Below are 20,407 nucleotides of genomic sequence, written 5' to 3' on the forward strand. Positions count from 1 at the left end.
AGGAAAAACAATGACCCCATGTCATGTTATTTTCCAAACTAAAAAGAAAATGACATAAACACCTAAAGATGTAGTAATAGAGTTAATTGAATAATTGATCATTTAAATGATTCAAGATATTGGGGAAACAAAATAATAGACATTTAGGTATCTATTTTCTAATCATAAATAATGTATATATAGCACAGTGCAGAGTAAAATTGACTGGAAGATGTAATAAAAGCATATTTCTGGATAATCTAGTCACATTCAGCTTTAACTAGTGGGTATCAGAAGAGATGTTTAATTCAATCTATGGAAAAGACCGGATGCCAAAGTGAGATGTGACTGTGATGCCGAGCAACACAGACAATTGCTGAGCATGGATCCTGAGTCATGGAGCAGGGCTTAAGATGATGATCTCTTACAGCCCTCAGGAAAAAATGCACCAGCTTATTTCAATTTTCTTTTTGAGTTAGGGACAAAGAAGCAAAGAAAGGTCTCTAAGACATGAGATAAAAGGGATTCTGAAGCCATATTACTCTTTTGTATGGAAATGATATAATACAAGAGCCATAGACACTAAGGCTACAAAGTATAAAATGAATAAACCTTTAAAAATATTCTCAATGATATGAAAATATAATTCAAAATTTAGCCAATTATAAAGATAACAATTCTTTTTTTCGCTACTATAATTTCTTCACTAATGCATTCTACTTTCCCAGCAATAGTCATACCAACATCATCAGGATGTCTGTCTGTCACAGTCAGCTTTCTCTGAGCATGCACATTGTAATCACCAACTGCCAGATCTCTCCATATTTCTGAGCACATTCTGTTTCCAGTCATCCAAGTCTCTCAAATATAATAGTTACAGCAAATACATATATAGCATAATTAAATGCCCTAAAAAAATCAATTACAATTCACAAGCCTATAGGAAAAATATATTTAAATGCTATATCAAAAGTTTTTTATCAACATTATACATATTTACATTTTAAATGCTAATTTTATTTTAAATAAAACTACTTTCACTTTAGAATATTGGAATCATATGGAATTTGGTCATTTATTATCTTTAAAAATTAAATTTTACATACTTCTAGTTAGGACCAAATATCCAGAGGTATTTCTTCTGTAAAAATAGCATATTTTTTACGAATTTTTAAGGTTCTTACCAACTATACCTTGAATGAAATTACATAAAAGAAAATTTTGTACAGTAAAAGGTGTTAAAAAGTCAATGCTTTGTAGAGATATGTGTTTAGTACCAGTTCTTTAATATTTTATAAGTTCTTTAATTTGGGAGAGTATCACTGTTTTCAAATTATTTCTTGAAATTTAATCTACAGTGGATGAAATAGTAGGGATTGCTTTTCCTCCCAGGTTTTGACTTATGCATTCTTTTTGAGATTGTCTACTGAATCACAAAAACAAATGCAAATAAAACAGGAATTTGGGGGGAAAATCACTTCTGAGTAAACTTCAATTTTAAGAGGTCTACTGCTACTACTACAGATACAGTGTTCCATTAACCTTCTTCCCTTATTCTGTGTAGATCAGGAACTTTATGGTAGCTACTCCAGATCACATCATAAAATCTGCTTTTTCTCTCTTTTCTCCATTGGTAACTCAGAAAGAGTAATATGAGTAAGAATATTTGATTATTTTTTAATGTTCTTTTTCAGTTAATATAAAAAAAGGATGCTAAAAGGAAATCAACCATTTGAGTTACATTTGGTGCAGGAAAATTTTGTTCTTGAGAAAAGAATAGTGAAACATCCTTATTCTTAATCGAGTAAAAGAAAAATATTCTAACATTTCTTACTTTCAAATTACGCACATTCATTTTCAAATCACCAGTTATCAAAATTGTTCTCATATGTCAATAAGAATCAACCTCAAAAGCAAAACTAAGTTATTCAGCATATTATAATTCTGCAACAAGAACTCAGCCCCTTATGCAGAAGAACATGTAAATTTTTCAAAGCGTAGATATTAATGTATGAAGTATCCATTCAGTGACCAGCATGAAGGTTCAGCAGGTAAAGGCACTTGCAGCTTGCAGCTAAGCCTGATGACAAGCTGAGTTCAATCTCCAGGATTCATATACTGTGAAAAGAAAGCCAACTCACAAAACTTTTCCTATGACCTCCACTGTCATACCATGTCACACATGTGTAAATACATATATGCATACACATACAGACAAAATAAATACAAAAATTTAATTTAAAAATCCATTCAGAACAATTATATACAAGATGTGCTGTGTACATGAGCATCATAAATTGTCTAAAGATGGCCAGGCAGAGCTGGTGCACATCTAAATACCAGCACTAGGGAGGCAGAGGCAGGCAAATCTCTGCGTTGAAGGCCAGCTTAGTCTACAGAGGAAAGTCCAGGACAGCCAAGACTACACAGAGAAACCCTATCTTGAAAAAACAAAAACAAACAAACAAACAAACAAATCCCCAAAAAGGTGTAATCAAGAATTTAGAGAAAGATTAGGAAATGTATTACTAAACATTTAGCACATTAGATATATCAGAACTTTCTTTCAGGAAATGGAAAGGTTTTCTTAAAATACATTTCTGTCTACAATTAGATAGTTCATAAGCAAAAACAAACAGTGGTTGCAGAAAAACATGATTATTATTATATGGTGATGGAATGCCATAAACAGCTGAGAAACATAAGGCCAGCATCTGAGTATCTCTGCTTTAGAAAAGCAAATGTCTAGTTGATAAAGAGAAACACAAATGTTTCAGTGTTTTGTCTCTTAATTTTAGAAAGACATCTCCACATCATAAATGTTAATATGCATAATGTTACCATTTTTATCTTTGAGCATTCAAAAGACATGCAGACTTTCAGAGTGAAAATCTAAAGCAATTGACTATATGAAAAGCATTCATGAATTACATTGACATAGTGTGTATTTCATTATCTTAGAGAGCTCACGCATGTCAGTTCTCCCACATGCACAAACCCATCATCGAGTCCGCCTACATGTTTATGCACAGACGTAAGTATCAGGGCAAAAAGCAGCTTCTGTTTTCTGGGTTGCTTATGTCAAGGACAAATGACAGCATGATCTCCAGGAGCCATATAATTTGTTTCAGTAATTTGTTTGTAAAGCACGAGTCTTTATATATTAAACTTGTGTTTTTGAATACGCATGGCCTAAGCATGTGAAAAGTAGGGATGAATAATGTATAATTATTTCTTTTCAGAAACTGAAATATATGTGTGAGGAATGTGGATAGAGACATTTGTTGAGAGTCAAATAATGTAAAGAGCATTTGCAAAACATTGATAGCTACATGTTACTGTAAAAGTAGAATAAAAACACAGATTATGAGAATAGCATTGGGCCATTTGTAACACACACACACACACACACACACACACACACACACACACACATACACACATATACACACACACACAACATGAAGATGTTGCTGGAAAGAAAAGAAAATGAACAGTATATAAGAATAGACATGGAAGTGAGAAAATACATGTATCCCTTATAAAATATGGAACTGTACTTGTCACGTGTGAAGCAATGAACAGAATCATGGCAAGCAAAAGACTCAAAATTCATAAATACCCTGTAAATTTGACATAGAATATGAGAGATAATTGTTCCTTATGATCCACAGTATCGAGTGACTAGTTGAATTTAATTCCTAATGAAGTAAGTAGGGATTAAGTGAAAGATTATCAATAAGCTTAAAGTTGAGCATGCTAAACAGAGCTTGCTACAATATACCAATTTTGCATATAATATACCAAGATGCTAGCTTAGCAGAAAATGTAGAGAACAATATAGATTTTATTTTTAATTATTTTGAGTCATGATAAATATTATACCTTGAAACTGGAGAGCCCATAGAGACAAAAAAAAGTACAAAACCAGAAAGAAAGTACAAAATCTTAAAATTAGGCAGGTAGAGCTAATCAATTACCTAAACATCATCAATCACCATCAAAGAAATGCAAATCAAAAATTATACTGATGTTCATTCTCATTCTGACCAAAATTAAGTTCACTAAGAAAACAAAATGCAGCTGGGCAGTGGTGGCGCACGCCTTTAATCCCAGCCCTTGGGAGGCACAGCCACGTAGATCTTTGTGAGTTCGAGGCCAGCCTGGTCTACAGAGCAAGATCCAGGAAAGGCACAAAGCTACACAGAGAAACCCTATCTCAAAAAAACAAAACAAAACAAAAAAATAAAAATAAAAAAGAAAAGAAAATAAAATGCTGCCATTATATAAGAAGGAAAAAAAAACCTCTATGTCCTATTTATGTTCCATTGGTTGCATTATAACATGGTACAGGCATGAAAAGTAGTGTGAAAGATTTTATAAAGCAGTTTTTTTTTGGTTGTGAGCCTAGCCTTTAACGGCTGAGCCATCTCTCCAGCCCAGATTTTATATATATATATATATATATATATATATATATATATATATATATATATATATATATATATATATATATATGAGAAAGAGAGAAAGCAGCATTCATAACATCCAGTTGCTGTGGGATGTTCTGTATGGCAAATGTGTTGCTGATTGGTCAATAAATAAAACACTGATTGGCCATTGGCTAGGCAGGAAGTATAGGCGGGACAAGGAGGAGAATAAAGCTGGCAAGTGGAAGGCTGAGATAGAGAGACACTGCCAGCCGCCACGATGACAAACAGCATGTGAAGATGCTGGTAAGCCATGAGCCATGTGGTAAGGTATAGATTAATGGAAATGGATTAATTTAAGCTGTAAGAACAGTTAGCAAGAAGCCTGCCATGGCCATACAGTTTGTAACCAATATAAGTCTCTGTGTTTACTTGGTCAGGTCTGAGTGACTGTGGGACTGGCGGGTGATAGAGATTTGTCCTGACTGTGGGCCAGGCAGGAAAACTCTAGCTACATCCAGCTACACCATCTATGTGTACTTCCTCCAAAGAGTCAAGGGATAACCTGTATACTCAAATTTATTGTGACATTATTCACAATAACCAGGTAATTAAATTACTATGGGTTCCCATTGACCATAACAGCAATGAAGAAAATGTGGTATGTACACAGTGAAAACTTGTTTGACAAAGATAATATGACATTTATAGAAAAACGAATAGAATTAAGGATCAGTATATTCGTGAAGTAAGTCAACCCCACAAACACAAATGTCCTGTGTGCTGTCTAGTATGTGCTCGTGTGTCTCATAAAGTATGTGTCTGTGTGTGGTGGGGGAGAGAAAACTAGAGGAGTAACTGTAGTCTGAGTTTCTTTGGACCACCAGCTTCCAAATAATGACATGGAGACTTATTATGAAAGTTGGCCTTTAACTTAGGCTTGTTCCCAGCTAGCACTTATATCTTAAATTATCACATTTCTATTAATCTGTGTTCTGCCACATGGATATTTACCTATCTTCCATTCTATATGTCCAACTCTCTATATCTCGCTGGCATCTCTCATGCATCTAGATTCTCACCTTTGAGTTCTCTTTTTCTCCAGGAGTCCCCCGTACCCACCCTGCCTAGCTCTAGGCCCCCGTACCCACCCTGCCTAGCTCTAGGCCCCCGTACCTATCCTGCCTAGCTCTAGTCCCCCGTACCTACCCTGCCTAGCTCTAGTCCCCTGTACCCACCCTGCCTAGCTCTAGGCCGTTCAGCTTCTAATTAAACCAGTAACAGTGTCACATCCTCACACAGTATAAACAAATATCCCACAAGAGACTCTATCAGCTGGGAAAGAAGGAGTGAAATAAATACTAGTAGAGAAATGATTATTGCTAAAGTACACTATATGAGTGTATAGAGATATCATAATGAAAAGCTGTTGAACAGTAAGCCTGGGAATGAATTAAGTTACATAAGAATTTTTCTAGTAAGAAACAGTCTCTTGTGAGGAATACTTTTTTTTATTCATTTACTCATTTATGACATTAATAATTTGAATTTTATACTTTAAAGCGTGAGGACATGATGAGAAGTTAATTTAGTATCAGAAAATGAGGTTTGTAAGCCCTAAAGTTATAGTACAAAATACAAAAAAAAAATGCTAGAATATAAATTCTATCTTTAAAAGAAAGAAGCATCATTTAAATAAAGGTGTTTTTATTCTTTAAAAAGCCTGCTAAATATTAGAAATAGGACTGTGAAGAATTAATTAACTGGTTAATAAGTCTCAAGTCTTATTACAGCTGTTAAATGTGATCACACTTTTGCCAATGGAGTATTTCTCAAATTTTGTACAAATTGTCCTTATTTTTTAAATCACTTTCAAATGTCTTCTCCCTTAATTGCTACACTTCCCTCTGTCTGAACTTCTGACATTTTAAAGTTTAACATTCCAATTACTGGTTTAATGCAATATGTGCTTTCTGCTAATATTGTACTACCTCTAAATAAATGTGCATAGAGTAGAAATAAGTAGGGAATACTGTGTGCATAACTATGGTAATTACGTACATAGATTATGTAATTAGATAAAAATGAATTTTTCCCTAGCTTTTCACTCTTTTGCTAACTGGGGCTTGGAACTTAAGAGCCACATGTTCCTGAGCATTGCAGGCAGGGTGTAAAGACATGTACCACCACATCTGTTTGAAAAAGAATTCTGTGGTTTAAAAACTTAATACTTAAGAAATTCCGTATTTTATAAAACATTGGCACACAATGACAGAGACTTTCACTCCCAAGTTAGTGCTAGAAAAGTGAATCTAGGGAAGCTATGTGAACATCCCTCACTTTGTTTTTTCTTGGATCTTGGTGGAATGACCTATTCAATCCTTTCAGCATATCCAAACTCTACATGTCTATAAGGCAAAATGTCAGAACTTGCCTTCCCAAAGCACTTTAAATGGTAAGCAGTTTTCAAATAAGTATATTCCTCATTTTTATATGCTTTTCAACAGCACATTATAAGAAAATTACTCTAAAATGTTTGTATATTTTATCTATATTAACTAATTGTAATTCCTTGTTTTATTATTTTGTTCCTTAAGATGTACATTGAATCTTCTATGTGGGTCTTTTTCTATAAATGATGTTACTACTTACATTGTCACTGAACTAGTCATGTCATAAAATAGTTATCTATAAACCAATATATCAATATGTTCTATTTCTCCTAAAAGAAATAATTTATTTATTCTGTTGGTTTTTATCTTCAAATTTTATTCAATAGCTCAACATACTAACTTATGAATTCAATTTTTTTCCCAATTCACATGGCTCTCCTGAATACAAATAATGACAAAAATACATCTTAAAATGAATACAAGAAAAGAAATATAATGACATATATTAAACTGTAAGGCATTATATTAAACCTCAAGTTGGATTGTTCTTGAGATAGAATTCAGTAGCTGTGCACATGGCTTCTGAACATATGGCATGAAGATCCATTCTCAGTACTGACAAAAAGCTGTTGAATACGAAAGCATCAATAACAGTATCAAGTGTGAGAATTATTATATTCAAGAATTATTCAGTTTAAAATTATTAATGATATCTGTTTCAAAACATAGCTTTCATGTGTTTGCTCTATAGACAAACCTGTTCTCATAGACAAATTTGTGTCAATCTGAAAATAAGTTGACATAAATTTTAATAGATAAATAAAACTCACATGCTTTGTGAAACTTTTGTTTGACATCATGAATAGTTGAAGTTTGAGTTACCTGAAAGAGGGAAATACAATTGTAAGAAAAAAATAATAATTTCTGCTAAACAAATATTTAAGAAAACATGTTAACATTAATGAATATCTGTAAATTTATATTTTTGAATAACTATTAAATTCTACTTTAACAAGTATTGCAAAGTGATATGATGTTTGAAAAAATTACTTGTATAAAGCAATAGTAGTTTAATTCCAATCAATATATTCTTCTAAAATATATTTTTTAAAAATTTCATGCATTCAAAATATTTGGTTTCAGTCTTCAACTGTCTAGAGAATATGTACAAGTAAAAGGGCTAATTGAGAGACAGAAGCTGGAGGATATGAATTTGAGTCACACAGAATGTACAATAGAAAATGTATAATACGTAGGACTGTCTTGGGACAAGTCACTTATATGATCTCATTAATGACTTTTTATGCTAAAATATATTATTCAAACTCTCAACTGAATATACTAAAAGTGTACTAAAACATCTATAAGGTATCTTATAAAATGGGTTGAACATAGTTTAGATGTAATTACTGAAAATAATACACTGTAAAAATGAATGCAATTTGTTTTTATTTATTTACATTGGAAAATTATTGAAGCTGCTGACAGTTTCTTCCTAACACATCAAACCATCATAGGATTTCTGGACGTTCTATTCATTTCAAACTTCTGAGCTCAAAACCCCTTTCATCTTTCACTCTTGCTTACAAATAGTCCTTCAACCACATCTTCATGATCACTTATTACAACTTGTTTTGTTCTGCAGTAGAAGATTGGTGAAATATATGATGATAATATGTGGACATGGTTATTATGTTGGTTTGATTAATTTCTAAATATGGATATTTTTAAATAATTAAATAAAAATATGCATGAGAAATAATGCACAGAATAATTCTCCAATTGGTTAGCATTGTATTATATTTAAGCTACAGATAAACAATGAATATAGCTAGTTTACCTTATCTTCCCTGCTTAATGAAACTATGATCAATATTATAGTATTGTTAAGAGTTTTACATCAGTGACAGTTACCACCCTTGGTGAGGACCCAGGTAGGCTACCTGTACTCTTTCCACTGCTCCATTCTGATCTCTCTAATTATTATTCCCACCACCACCAGTTCCTCACTTCATCCTCCCAACGGAACACATCCCTTTGGTATTCGGCTGCCATTACTCCTGGTACATACACAGAGTTCCCTTAGTTCTTCATCTCCAACTTTCCTCAGCCATTCTAACCCTTCCTTTGTGACTACCCTCACAATGAGGTGAACATTCCTCTAGGGTCCTCCCAGGTACATTAGGTGGAGACCAATGTAAATTACCTGTGTCTTCCTTCCCTTCCTCCATCCTAGTCCCCCTAGGGTACAATAATCCTTTCTCTGCTGTCCACTTCAGCCCCTTCTCAATATCATCCTACTCCCTTGAGATTCACTGCCACCTGTGGTAGGCCTTTTTCTACCCTTGTGGCACAAAACTGGATCCCAAACAGTACTTAAGAGAACTGAGAAAAGGTACCAAGCCATGTGGCTAAACATAGATAAGAATTATGGGTTAAATTAAGTGTAAGAGCTAGTCAGTAATAAGCCTGAGCTAATGGCCAAGCAGTTATAATTTAAAAAAAAAGAAACCTCAAAAATCAGTCCAGTTACCGTAGTGGATAGCTTATAACCACCACCACACACTGAACTGATCTGGGAATGCTTGGAATATGAACTCAGAATTCCAACCAGCACTTCAGATCTGTGACCAGTTGGAATCTAAACACGAAAATTCAAAAGTGACCCCAAGACTGCAAGCTAAGCACCATTCTACTGATATACAACCTTTCAGACTGAGGAATAGCGCTCAAGGAACTGAAAACCCATAGAACACCAACAAACAGAAAAAATATTTAACTCTAAATACAAATATACAAGCACAAAAAACAACAAACAACATAATATGCCTTCTCCAGAAACCAGGACTCCTGTTTTAATATTTTCTAGAAAACTAATTTAACTGAAGCATAAGACAAGGACTTCAAAATAGAAATCATGATTAAGGTCAATGATTTCAAAGAGGTTGTGCATAAGTACTTCAATGAAGACTTTGTAAAAAACAAAGAGTTGAATGGAATGAGAAAAACAATTTAAGATATTAAAATATAATTTGATTAAGAATTGAAAAACTAAGCCGGGCGGTGGTGGCTCACGCCTTTAATCCCAGCACTCGGGAGGCAGAGGCAGGTGGATCTCTGTGAGTTCGAGGCCAGCCTGGGCTACCAAGTGAGTTCCAGGAAAGGCGCAAAGCTACACAGAGAAACCCTGTCTCGAAAAACCAAAAAAAAAAAAAAAAAAAAAAAAAGAATTGAAAAACTAAAAAAAAGGCAAATTGAAATAAAAGTTGACATAAAAAGCTCAAGAAAAAAACAAAAAAGTTCAGTGGAAGTCTTTCCAACAGATTGAATGAAGTGGGAGAGATAATTTCAGGTCTTGAAGAGAAGGTAGAAGAAATGGGTAAGACAATTCAAACACAGAGCATTGTGTTCAAACTCTGACTTAGATTAAATTAAGCTCAGATTATAACCAGTTTTCATTTGATGACATATAAATGACAAGGAGGTAATAAGTCTATGTTCAGCAATGCATAGACTTGTATAGACAAATAAAAAACTCATTAAGACAGCAATTTATTAAATGCTTGGCTGGAAGAAATTGCTAATTATGTTAGAGTATGAATTTCAAAATCAAATAATTGATAATTGCAATGTTAGAAGTCTTTAAACAAGAAATAACTTTAAATATTTATTTTGGAAGCTTTAGAAGCACACAATGTGAAAAATTAAATGGCCATAATACAGAAAGACAATTAATAATTAATTCCTGCTTTACTAAAGTGAAAAGAAAACGAAAACAGAAGCACATCATCCCTTTGCTTAGGAGAAAGAATACCAGACGCCCAGACCATTAAAAATGAATCTCTTGAGAAGAGAGCATGTGGCATTCATAGACATCATGCTAAAATAGATGGGTGGAATCAGGTTACTTCCTCAAATCCTAGCAGATCAACAGGGATTATTTAATGACCTTCAGCTTGAAAATCTACCAATAAAACATGATATCCTAGTGGTTTGGAGCCTGAGAAGTTTGCAAGTGGGAAACTGTTCAGTGAGTAGGAAGGAACACCTAGTTGGCTTTCCTGGCTAAGCTCCTCTAGGGTGTTTCTATTGCATTAGGGCTTCTATCAAAGCCTACAAGACCAGAAAGGTAGGGCATTTAGAGGAGATAACTGTTACTTTAGAAAATGCCATTATTGTCAAAGATACCTGCACGCCCCACCCTCGCCGATAATCCTTCCATGTGCTGCAGACATTGGACATGTTAAGTGGAAGAGATTTCTATAGCTATTCTAAATTTGTTCTGTTAAAAAAGGACACTCTAGGGGGTGGGGGTGAGGTGGGAAATTAGCTCAGTGGTAGAGCATTTGACCAGCAAACAAAAGACCCTGAATTTTATCCTCAACCTTACCCAGCCCAAAAGGAAAAAACACTGAACACTTTAGCTGAAATTACCCAGTTCCTTTTCCATACCTCTTAAAAAAAAAAAAAACTTGTGTTATGTTTACTTATGTCCAACTATTTGTATATGATTATCATTTAATAATAGGAATATCTGAAGAGTATGAAACATTTTTGTTTTGGTGTGATTTCCAAGCTAAGGTCTGAGAGAGTGGCTCACTTCTGGAAGACACTGTGTATGCAGTCTCTCCTTAACTTGGATTCAGGAATTTTGTCACATATTAATATGCATTGATGTTTGGGCTTTTAAATCAGGGGTATGATGTTTACAAAGATTCCATGCACTTCCTTTCATTTACAGTGATCCATCTGTGGTCGCTTTAAATAACTAATGCATGACAAATGATATGTAAATAATTGGTATGCTTTAGCTTTTAGAGAATGTTGATAAGAATAAAGATTCTGGATGTATACAGTAAATGTACTGTACAGAGGTTCTTTTTAATTTTTTTTTATTGATTTTGCATACCAACCACAGATCCCCCTGTCATCCCTCCTCCTGCTCCTCCCCACCTCCATCCTTCATCCCCCTCCTCCAAAAATGTAAGTTCTCCCATGAGGAGACAGCTAAGCCCGGTACATTCAGTTGAGGCAGGACCAAGCCCTTCCCTGCTGCATCAAGGGTGAGCAAAGTGTCCGATCACAGGTAATGGGAACCAGTCTGAATCTATGGGTGATTAAATGCACAATTTGGAGCCCATTAAAATAGAGGGAAAAATACATGTTGAAGGAAGTGCATATAGACAGGTAAGAAGGGAAGGGCAAGGAGGTGAGCTTAGGAGAAGATAAAGAAAAAGGTGAGTGGCAGTAGGGAACTGGAGAATATTTGAGGATACTTGACAGTAGCCAATTCAACAAACTCAGAGTATACCTTCTCAGGAAATTTAACTTGAAAATGTTTAAGTCTTATACAATTTGTCTCTTAGGCCAAGTGTTATGGCCAAAGTTTTTATAATTAGGGAGGATTTATAACTGGGAGGATCTTCTGCAATTTCATTTCATAAACACAAGCAAACAATACTACATAACTTCAATATTTAGTCATTCGTGTGCTCCTCATACTATAATATTAGGGAATCTGAGAACATAAATTTCACGTACCAACAGGCATTGTGCCAGCCCCAAGGAGTTTTTAATGTGTTTAGCATAAATAACAGTCTCCATTTGGATCCTATGCATCTGTGCTTGTTAGGTTTGAATTTTTAGATAAACACAATAATAATTGATGTATAATAATTAAACTCATGAAGATGATCTCTGTGGCGAATGAGTTGATGGATAAAGAAAGATATTGGTTGGTCAATAGGTTTAAAATTGAATTTAAATAGTTGTTAAGATTAACAAATTCTGGTTGTTTTCACACCTGAAGCTGACTATACTCAATAATAAAGCACTAGTAGCTAAAAATAACTAAAAGGTGATTTTCTAATGTTCTCCACACAATTCCCTGATCAGTATTTGTAGTAATAAATAAGCTGCTTGGTCTGATTATCCACCAACTACCATTCTACAATGCATACACCCAGCAAAGCAACCCATTAAACCATAAATGTACACTAATGTTATCTGCCAAATAAAAATAGGATGGAACTTTTAAATGGAAATACTTTTCTCAGTCACTTTCCTACTGTTGAGTTGTCTTGTCCAGCCTGAATATGAAGGGCTTTTGCCTTGTCTTATTGCTTCTCATCTTGTCATATTTGGTTGTTGTCTCCTGGAGGTCCGCTCTTTTCTGAAGGAAAGTGGAGGCAGGGTGGATATGCAGAGGCGGGAGGTGGATGGGAACAGGGAGGTATTGAGAGAGGATAAAATGTGGTCCAGATGCATTATATGAGAGAAGAATCTGTTTTCCATTTAAAAAGTTGAAGGGATATTACGTATGATTTTATTGCTCTACTGACTTAAAGCTTATGTTTTATTCATGTTTATATTTTAACTAATGCTATTTTATTTCTTATATGTATAAATATGTACTACATAATACCCATCCTCTGCCTCAAATAGTAAAGAAAACACATATTTCAATGCTTCTTATACTATAAATGGTAAATGATAATATTATTTTCTTAGGAATAAGAAATGTTGGACAATTTCCAATAAAATAACACCCTCTTGGGTGTCCTATAAGGTTCTGACAGATCTGAGTTAGATAATCATAAGCGGCTAGTTGTATCATTCTATAGCATAGAAAACAGAGGGAAAAGGACTTATAATTAAGCAGGAAAGACTAAGTGTGGCAGAAACAGGGAGCAGATCATGGATGCTGATAAAAGATGGATGAAAAGAAACAACAATCTTTTAGTGGCATAAATGTGAAATTTTGAAAAGAAAAAAAAAACAAAATCAATGTAAGGAAAAAGTCATATCCGTTTTAGAGCAGAAGAGCTTAAGAAACTAACATGTTGGTTATAATTTTCAAGAAGTATTTAAAGTGGTGCTATCCACAGTTAAGAAATTTCAGAATTTCTACATTTTATTTAAAGACGGGTTTCTCCATGTAGTTTGGTGCCTTTCCTGGAACTCACCCTGTAGACCAGGCTGGCCTCGAACTCACAGAGATCAGCCTGCCTCTGCCTCCCGAGTGCTGGGATTAAAGGCGTGCGCCACCACCGCCCGGCTAAAGACACACTTTTGAAAGTGATCTAATTCTGCTGTTGTCTACATTGTTCTGTAATAGTAGCTCATATATGTGCCATTGTGGTGGTGTACGTGAAGTGGGGTGGAGATGTTAGTGCTTTATTTCTGTGAAATCCTTAGAAAGATTCTGTTGGGGAAAGAGTAAGCAAAAGAATAAAAGAAAAGGACCTCATTTTCTTCTGAACAAAGATCAAATAAAACAGAATGGGAGGACGCAGGCATACTTGCCACTCACAGTGTTTTGTGTCCTGCACTGCCCCTGAGTATGTACATGCCTTAGCAGCAGATAAGCTTCTGACATTTTTCAAAACAGGAGGCAATGATGGGAGCCCAATGTTAATAATTCACTATTTCCTCAAAATATATTTTCATGTAGGCTCTTATATTTTGACGTCCCAATAATCTCTTAGGAATGACACAATGTATTTTAAAATTCTTCATTTTGTCAATATCAATTAATTCTATTATTTTAGTCATTCATGAAAACACCTTAGGTAAGTAACAATCTCTAGGTGATTCATTAAAAGCCACATAGCCTTTGCTATCAGAGTAAAATTGTATACTGTATACTTATGCACGAATTTAAAGATAAACTATATCTAACCACCTATGGGGAAAATAAGGAGAAACCCTTCGTTTAATGGAATGATATGAAGCAATGTCTATGTGTGGGAATAGATTTACATTGACTTTAATTACAGCTTGGTTCAGGAAATAGGAAATGTGAACCCTTGTGTTATACTGCTCCAATTTTAAACTATCATGTCAGAGCAAGAGAGTAAAAGCCAGGCTCTCAGTTTGGATAGGTGTCATTTACTAAACACATATGGATTAAAACAGTGTGAAGCATTGCTCTAAATGCAGAAGATGCTGAAGTGAAAGAAACAATAAAAATCTGTGAATCCAACATGCTATAGTCAGACCAAGCAATACAACTAAAGATAAAACACTACTATGGAGTAGCCGATGTAGAAAATGAAAGGGGAAAAAAAAAAAGAATGTTGACGTGCATTGGTGCATTGAAGGTTCAACAGACAGAAATAGTCCATGGGAAAATGTGACAGTTCAAACCAAAAGGCCGGCCTGGCCTCGTTGCCAGGAGGAGTGTATCATTGGACACACTTTAATGGCTAGGTCTGCTGTTTGTGTTGGGAATACACTGTCAGTGATAAGGACAACGTAGGGTGAAGATGGAAGCAGGCTAGCAGCAGAAGTGACAGGGATTTGTCAGCGCCTGGATATGCTTTGAAGGTATTGTCAAGAAGATGGATTGTGTGTGGAGCGTGAGATTAGGAGATGAGTCACGACTCCCATGAGCATCTGGAGAGTCATTTGAAGTGTAGTTTCCATTGACAAATTTGGATATCTCTATGGAAGCTAATTAGTGGATGATCAACATAAAGTCCACTTTTGGTATTTGAAAAGTCTGATTTTCAACTAAAGATATCAAAAAGTAATGTCAAATCATAAACATCAATACAATGAAATTTATTAGCTTCTTTTTTCTTAGTGTTCATATGCACAAATATTGTCTCTTCAAGACATGAGTAGAATTAAAAAGAACTTGGTTCACATTATGGTAAAGGCACTACCCCAAGAAGTCCCATGTGTTATCAGCATCAGATATACTAAACTGGGCATGCCTATAAAAAAAAATACAGATAGAAGATGATGGAAATGATGATGATGATGATGATGATGATGATGATGATGATGATGATGATAGGCAGCCAGATAGATGATAGCACTGATCATAAATACCTAATGAGTCAGGTGATGGTGAATTAGCAGAGATTGAAGGAAATAGCCAATGAAATATTATAGAAAAAAATGGTTTTGTAATTCAACAAAAGCGTCTTGAGAAGATTTTTATTTGAGTAGTAATAGAACATGCTAGAAGCCCCCTGTGACAGTATGGTAGAGAGGCTTGAGATGCAGCAGTTTTTGTCACTGCTGTAAAGGTGATTCAGCAAGTTCCAGTTCTGAGACATGAGGAAGATAAAGACCCAGGTGAAATAGCTTGGTTCAAATCAAAGGGGAGAGGTTCTGGGGTGCCAAAATGACACCCCTATAATAAGAGAAATGGGACACTTCTTATTTACCCCATAATTCCCATGAGAAAGACAATAAAGTATAAAACTAACGCACAGAATTAGTCTTTACTATGATTAAAAATTCAAACTCCTGGAAACTATGAAAAGAGTAATCAAAAATGCAATTCATCCATATCTCTTTTCTCTCATATACCTTCATCACTTTGGACTACTCACCAAATTATTAAATAAAAAAAAACAGAAACAAAAGAAGAAACTTATCAATGCAAAGCAGAGATTTTATTTAAAATGTCAAAATCTTACATCTTTTTTTGTGGGGGGGTCAGCTTGTAGTAGGTGACTGACATAGCATGTACTGTGATCTGGGTTGAATCTCCCATAAGGAGGGGAAAAAAAACCAAAAGAACAGTGGGACAATGGGTGAAGAAAAAGAAAATCAAATAGGGATGGTGAGGAACCCAAAGTCAACCCCTTATTTGTATAGTTGTTTCTAATAATATTTACCACTGCAGAGGCAAGTCCAAGGACTTTCACAGTTGAAGTGTGGAATTCCTAAGAGAGTGACTTTCTGATTTTTTTTCCTTCCTTTTTTTTTCCAATTTAATCTTATGCAAGTGAAATTTTTCTAATTTCCTTAAAGAAAATATTAGGTATGGAAGCAATAATTAGAAAGTGTTTAATTTCTTACTATTTTATAAGGTATAAAATCTTAACTTACTCCCTTCCATTTTGTTCACTGCTTTATTCTCTCTTCTGCACGTTTTATACAATCAGACATTTTGATACTAAAATACTACAAATGTCAGCTGTCTCTCACGAGGCTTAAAGTTTTAAGTTTTCACATTCCTGAAAGCATTATTTCAAAAAGCAAATAAAACACATTTACATTAAACAGAAATTTATCGTATGAAACCTATATATCAAATTTCCCTTTACATAAAACACAGTCGTCACCTACAGAAATATAGATGTGTATGATTTGCATTTAGATACAAACAGATTATTGGAATTTCCCCAGTGTTATTTGAGACCTGAATTAAAATGCAACACATCTTAGCATTTATTTTGTACCTAAAAGTAAATCATTTCTTTCAACTATCAAGTTACCCATAATTATAGTTATTAAGTTTAAAAATATATAATGTTTTAGACAGTTATGAAGGGAAGTGGACAGTTTCTAATTAGCACCCTTATCTAGCAGTCCACTTGTGGCATGGTTAAATGGAATAATTGATCGGATGTTTTGTTTAGACAAACAACAAACATTTGTGTCTCTATGAAACAAAATACATAATTTTTTTTATTGAAAACATCATTCTTCTAATAAATTAAAGTTACTTTTTTTTAAATAAGAGAAACGTATTGGTATGTGATTTATGTACTTACATCTCCAGGGTTCATACTACAATTTCCTAACCTAAGATATTGAAATTTTATCATTCTTTTTGAAACATCTGTATGCAGATGGAGAGAGATGGTGCATTAAATAAGCTATACTCTAAGAATTTGAAGACTGTGCTTTAAAAAGGTGAAAATTTTAGAAAAGTAAACAACTCAAAACAATGTACTAAAATGCCTACATTTTAGATACATGATAAATACTTTTAACTTTTGTGAGTTTTACTTCCTGTTTTTTACATACACTGTTAAATGGCATACATTTTGTTGCTATAAAAGCATGAAGAGAAGATCTTTTATCCAATCTGTGTTTCCCGATAAATGTTTCACTCTGGGATTATGGACAACACAACAGGCAATGAAGCAAAAATATTAATTAAAATTATTATCTTGAAGTACGCATAAAAATGCAGCAAATGATTTTTGTTGAGACAGTAAATAAGGCATCTCGTTACTAAAAAAATATAAGCTTAAAAATTAGAAATGCATTTAGCAAAGTTCTGTCAAGTAAATGAGACGTCCGTAGTTGTGTGCTTAACAAGAAACATTTCAAAAGATAAATAAAGCTTACCTTATCCACAACACATATCTGTTTTCTTGTATGAGCATCCAGTATTTCAATCTCAAAGTGAGTTGTTTTTGAAAGTTTGACTGCTCGAGCTGTTTTCAGCTGGCCTGCTGAGAGCACAAGTTGTGACAGAGAGTGGAAATTTCTTGTATTGTTCTTCATTGTGGACTGTGGAAGTCCCTGGGATAATAATTCCCTCTTGCGTTCCAGGGACTTGTGCCTTTTGAACATTGTGGGAACTGTCAGGGGAATCTGGCATGTAAGCAGGAGACACTTGCAAGAGTGCTTGCTCCCTTTGCACCAGTTAAATACTGCTGTGGTAGTCCTGAGAGGTCAAGTGGCATGCCATTCCAGCAGTCCAGTTTTATTTAGCAGGCTCGAAAACAATGACTGATCTGATTTCTATATATAACGCTATTGAGAATTGCTGCAGAGACTTGAATTGCCTTCTGCATTTGAATTATTTCTTGCTTTCTCCTTTTATCTCTGCTACTTCTGAGTACTCTTATCTGAAATTCCAAAGCAAAAAAGAACAGAGTGTTTTCATTATCTCCCAATTCTGGATACAGTAATCTTAAACCTATTACATACTGGTTCACATTCATATATATTATACTTTAGCATAGTGACACCTTATAGGGTGAATTATAACACTGCAAAATATTATATAACACATTTTAATTCTGTCTAAAGTTAAGGTCATTGCATATGTATGAAGATAGTTCTAGGATGAAATTCACTTTGTGACAGACTTACAAACAGTAGCCAAGAATGGAAGATACTGAACTTTCACAGAGACAAAAGTATCAAACAGCGTGCATTTTAACCATGTGACCACATCAAAGACAAACTGGGAGGCATTTGAAAAATAGTCTGTAAAAATGTAAAAAATTCTGTGTGTGTGTATGTGTGTAAAAAAATGTGATAAATCGAAAGACTCATATGTGTGACATATGTAAAGAGAAAATTCTGTGTTTACCCTGAATTGTTTGGACCAAAACAAACACACAAAATTGTAGTTGGAAAAATGATGAATTAGACACAGTATATTCATCATTATTAATAGAATTTATCACTGACAATGATCAGTTTGTAAAGGTACTAAAATTACAAGAAACTGCATAAATAGTAAGTGCAAAAATATTCATTATATATTTGGGCCAGTGAAATGATTCTGTGAGTAAAAGAACTATAACCAAGCCTAGCAACCTATAGAGCCACAGAAACCACATGGTGGAAGGAGAAAATTAAGTTTACAAGTTGTCCTCTGACCTCTATATGCATTCCAACACCTAACAAACACACACACATAACACACACACACACACACACACACACACACACACACACACACACACGCACACACACACACACACACACACACACACGCGCACACACACACACACACACACACACACGCACATACGCACGCACGCACACAAATTTAAAGATTAGAAGAACCAAAGTATACTCTTCTCAAAGTTTGTATAAAATGATTCTAAAATGTAAAATATGATATAATAACCCACCCAGCAATGTAATATCAGTAATAAAAGAAAAGAGTATAGAGGGGAAAATTATAGGGAAAGTCATAGTTTGAATTATGAAAATTATAAAATTGTAGGTATTAATCTGGGATAATTGCTTAAGTTTAACATATGAGAAAATGAAAAACAAATAAATTTTACAGCTAATCTTTTTATTTTATATAAATGAAGTAGTTTTGAATACAAAGTGACTCATTTTTTCTTAGTTGATTTATAATGTTGATAATTCAATTAACCCTGACTCAGTACATACCCAACACCAGGAAATTAATAAAATTTATAATTTTATTATAATCATACTAAAAACTGATAAAAAAAAGTGTCAGTGATGAACTGGATTCTTCATCCAATGAAACACAGTCATAATGAATTATAAATGAGTTTTCAAAAAGAACATCATTTTTTTGGCCTTATCTTTCTTGCCTACTTTAACAACAACAATAAAAATAAGTTGTCTCATCATTTACATAAACAATTTGGGGGTTTCATTATTAATTTGTTTTTTACTTATGTGTATGTATGCATGCTTACTTGTCTGCATGTGCACCAGTGCAGGTGCCCACCGGTTCCAGAAGAGGGTTTGCATCTTCTGCAACTGGAGTTACAGGAAAGAGTAAGTCTCTTCATGTGGATGCTTAGAACCAAACAGAGGTCATATGCAAAAGCAGGGGGTACTCTGAACATCTCTCCAGCACTTCATTAGTTCACTTTTTTTTCTCTCTCATCTATAGCTATCTTTATTTTTTTTCTTTACTATTATATATTCCAGGAAAAGCTTTCAAGCAACTGTCTTCATTATAATCATTCATTTGAAAAATAGACTAAAAACACATAGTTCACTTCTTAAAACCATTGAACTGTGTAGAGCAATGGTAATATATAGAAACAATTTGAGTTATTTGTGTGTGGATGGGTTTGCGCACATGAGCAGAGTGCCACAGAGGTCAGAAGAACAGACAGA

General features: G+C 34.2%; 1 protein-coding gene across 1 annotated transcript in view; it reads right to left on the reverse strand.

Annotated features, from left to right (window-relative positions):
- Tecrl (trans-2,3-enoyl-CoA reductase like) overlaps positions 1 to 18,398 on the reverse strand; it is a 66,390-nt gene extending 47,992 nt beyond the window's left edge. Inside the window, exons 1-2 of the mRNA XM_052735917.1 lie at positions 17,903 to 18,398; positions 7,633 to 7,684 (exon numbers count right to left, since the gene is read on the reverse strand). Coding sequence (XP_052591877.1) covers positions 7,633 to 7,684; positions 17,903 to 18,130 — 280 coding nt within the window. The 5' untranslated portion in view covers positions 18,131 to 18,398. The remainder of the gene's footprint in view (positions 1 to 7,632; positions 7,685 to 17,902) is intronic.
- Positions 18,399 to 20,407: the final 2,009 nt, after the last annotated feature.

The sequence above is a fragment of the Peromyscus californicus genome, unplaced genomic scaffold (genome assembly GCF_007827085.1).
Source record: "Peromyscus californicus insignis strain IS unplaced genomic scaffold, ASM782708v3 Scaffold_13__1_contigs__length_99412109, whole genome shotgun sequence".
Taxonomy (NCBI): Eukaryota; Metazoa; Chordata; class Mammalia; order Rodentia; family Cricetidae; genus Peromyscus; species Peromyscus californicus.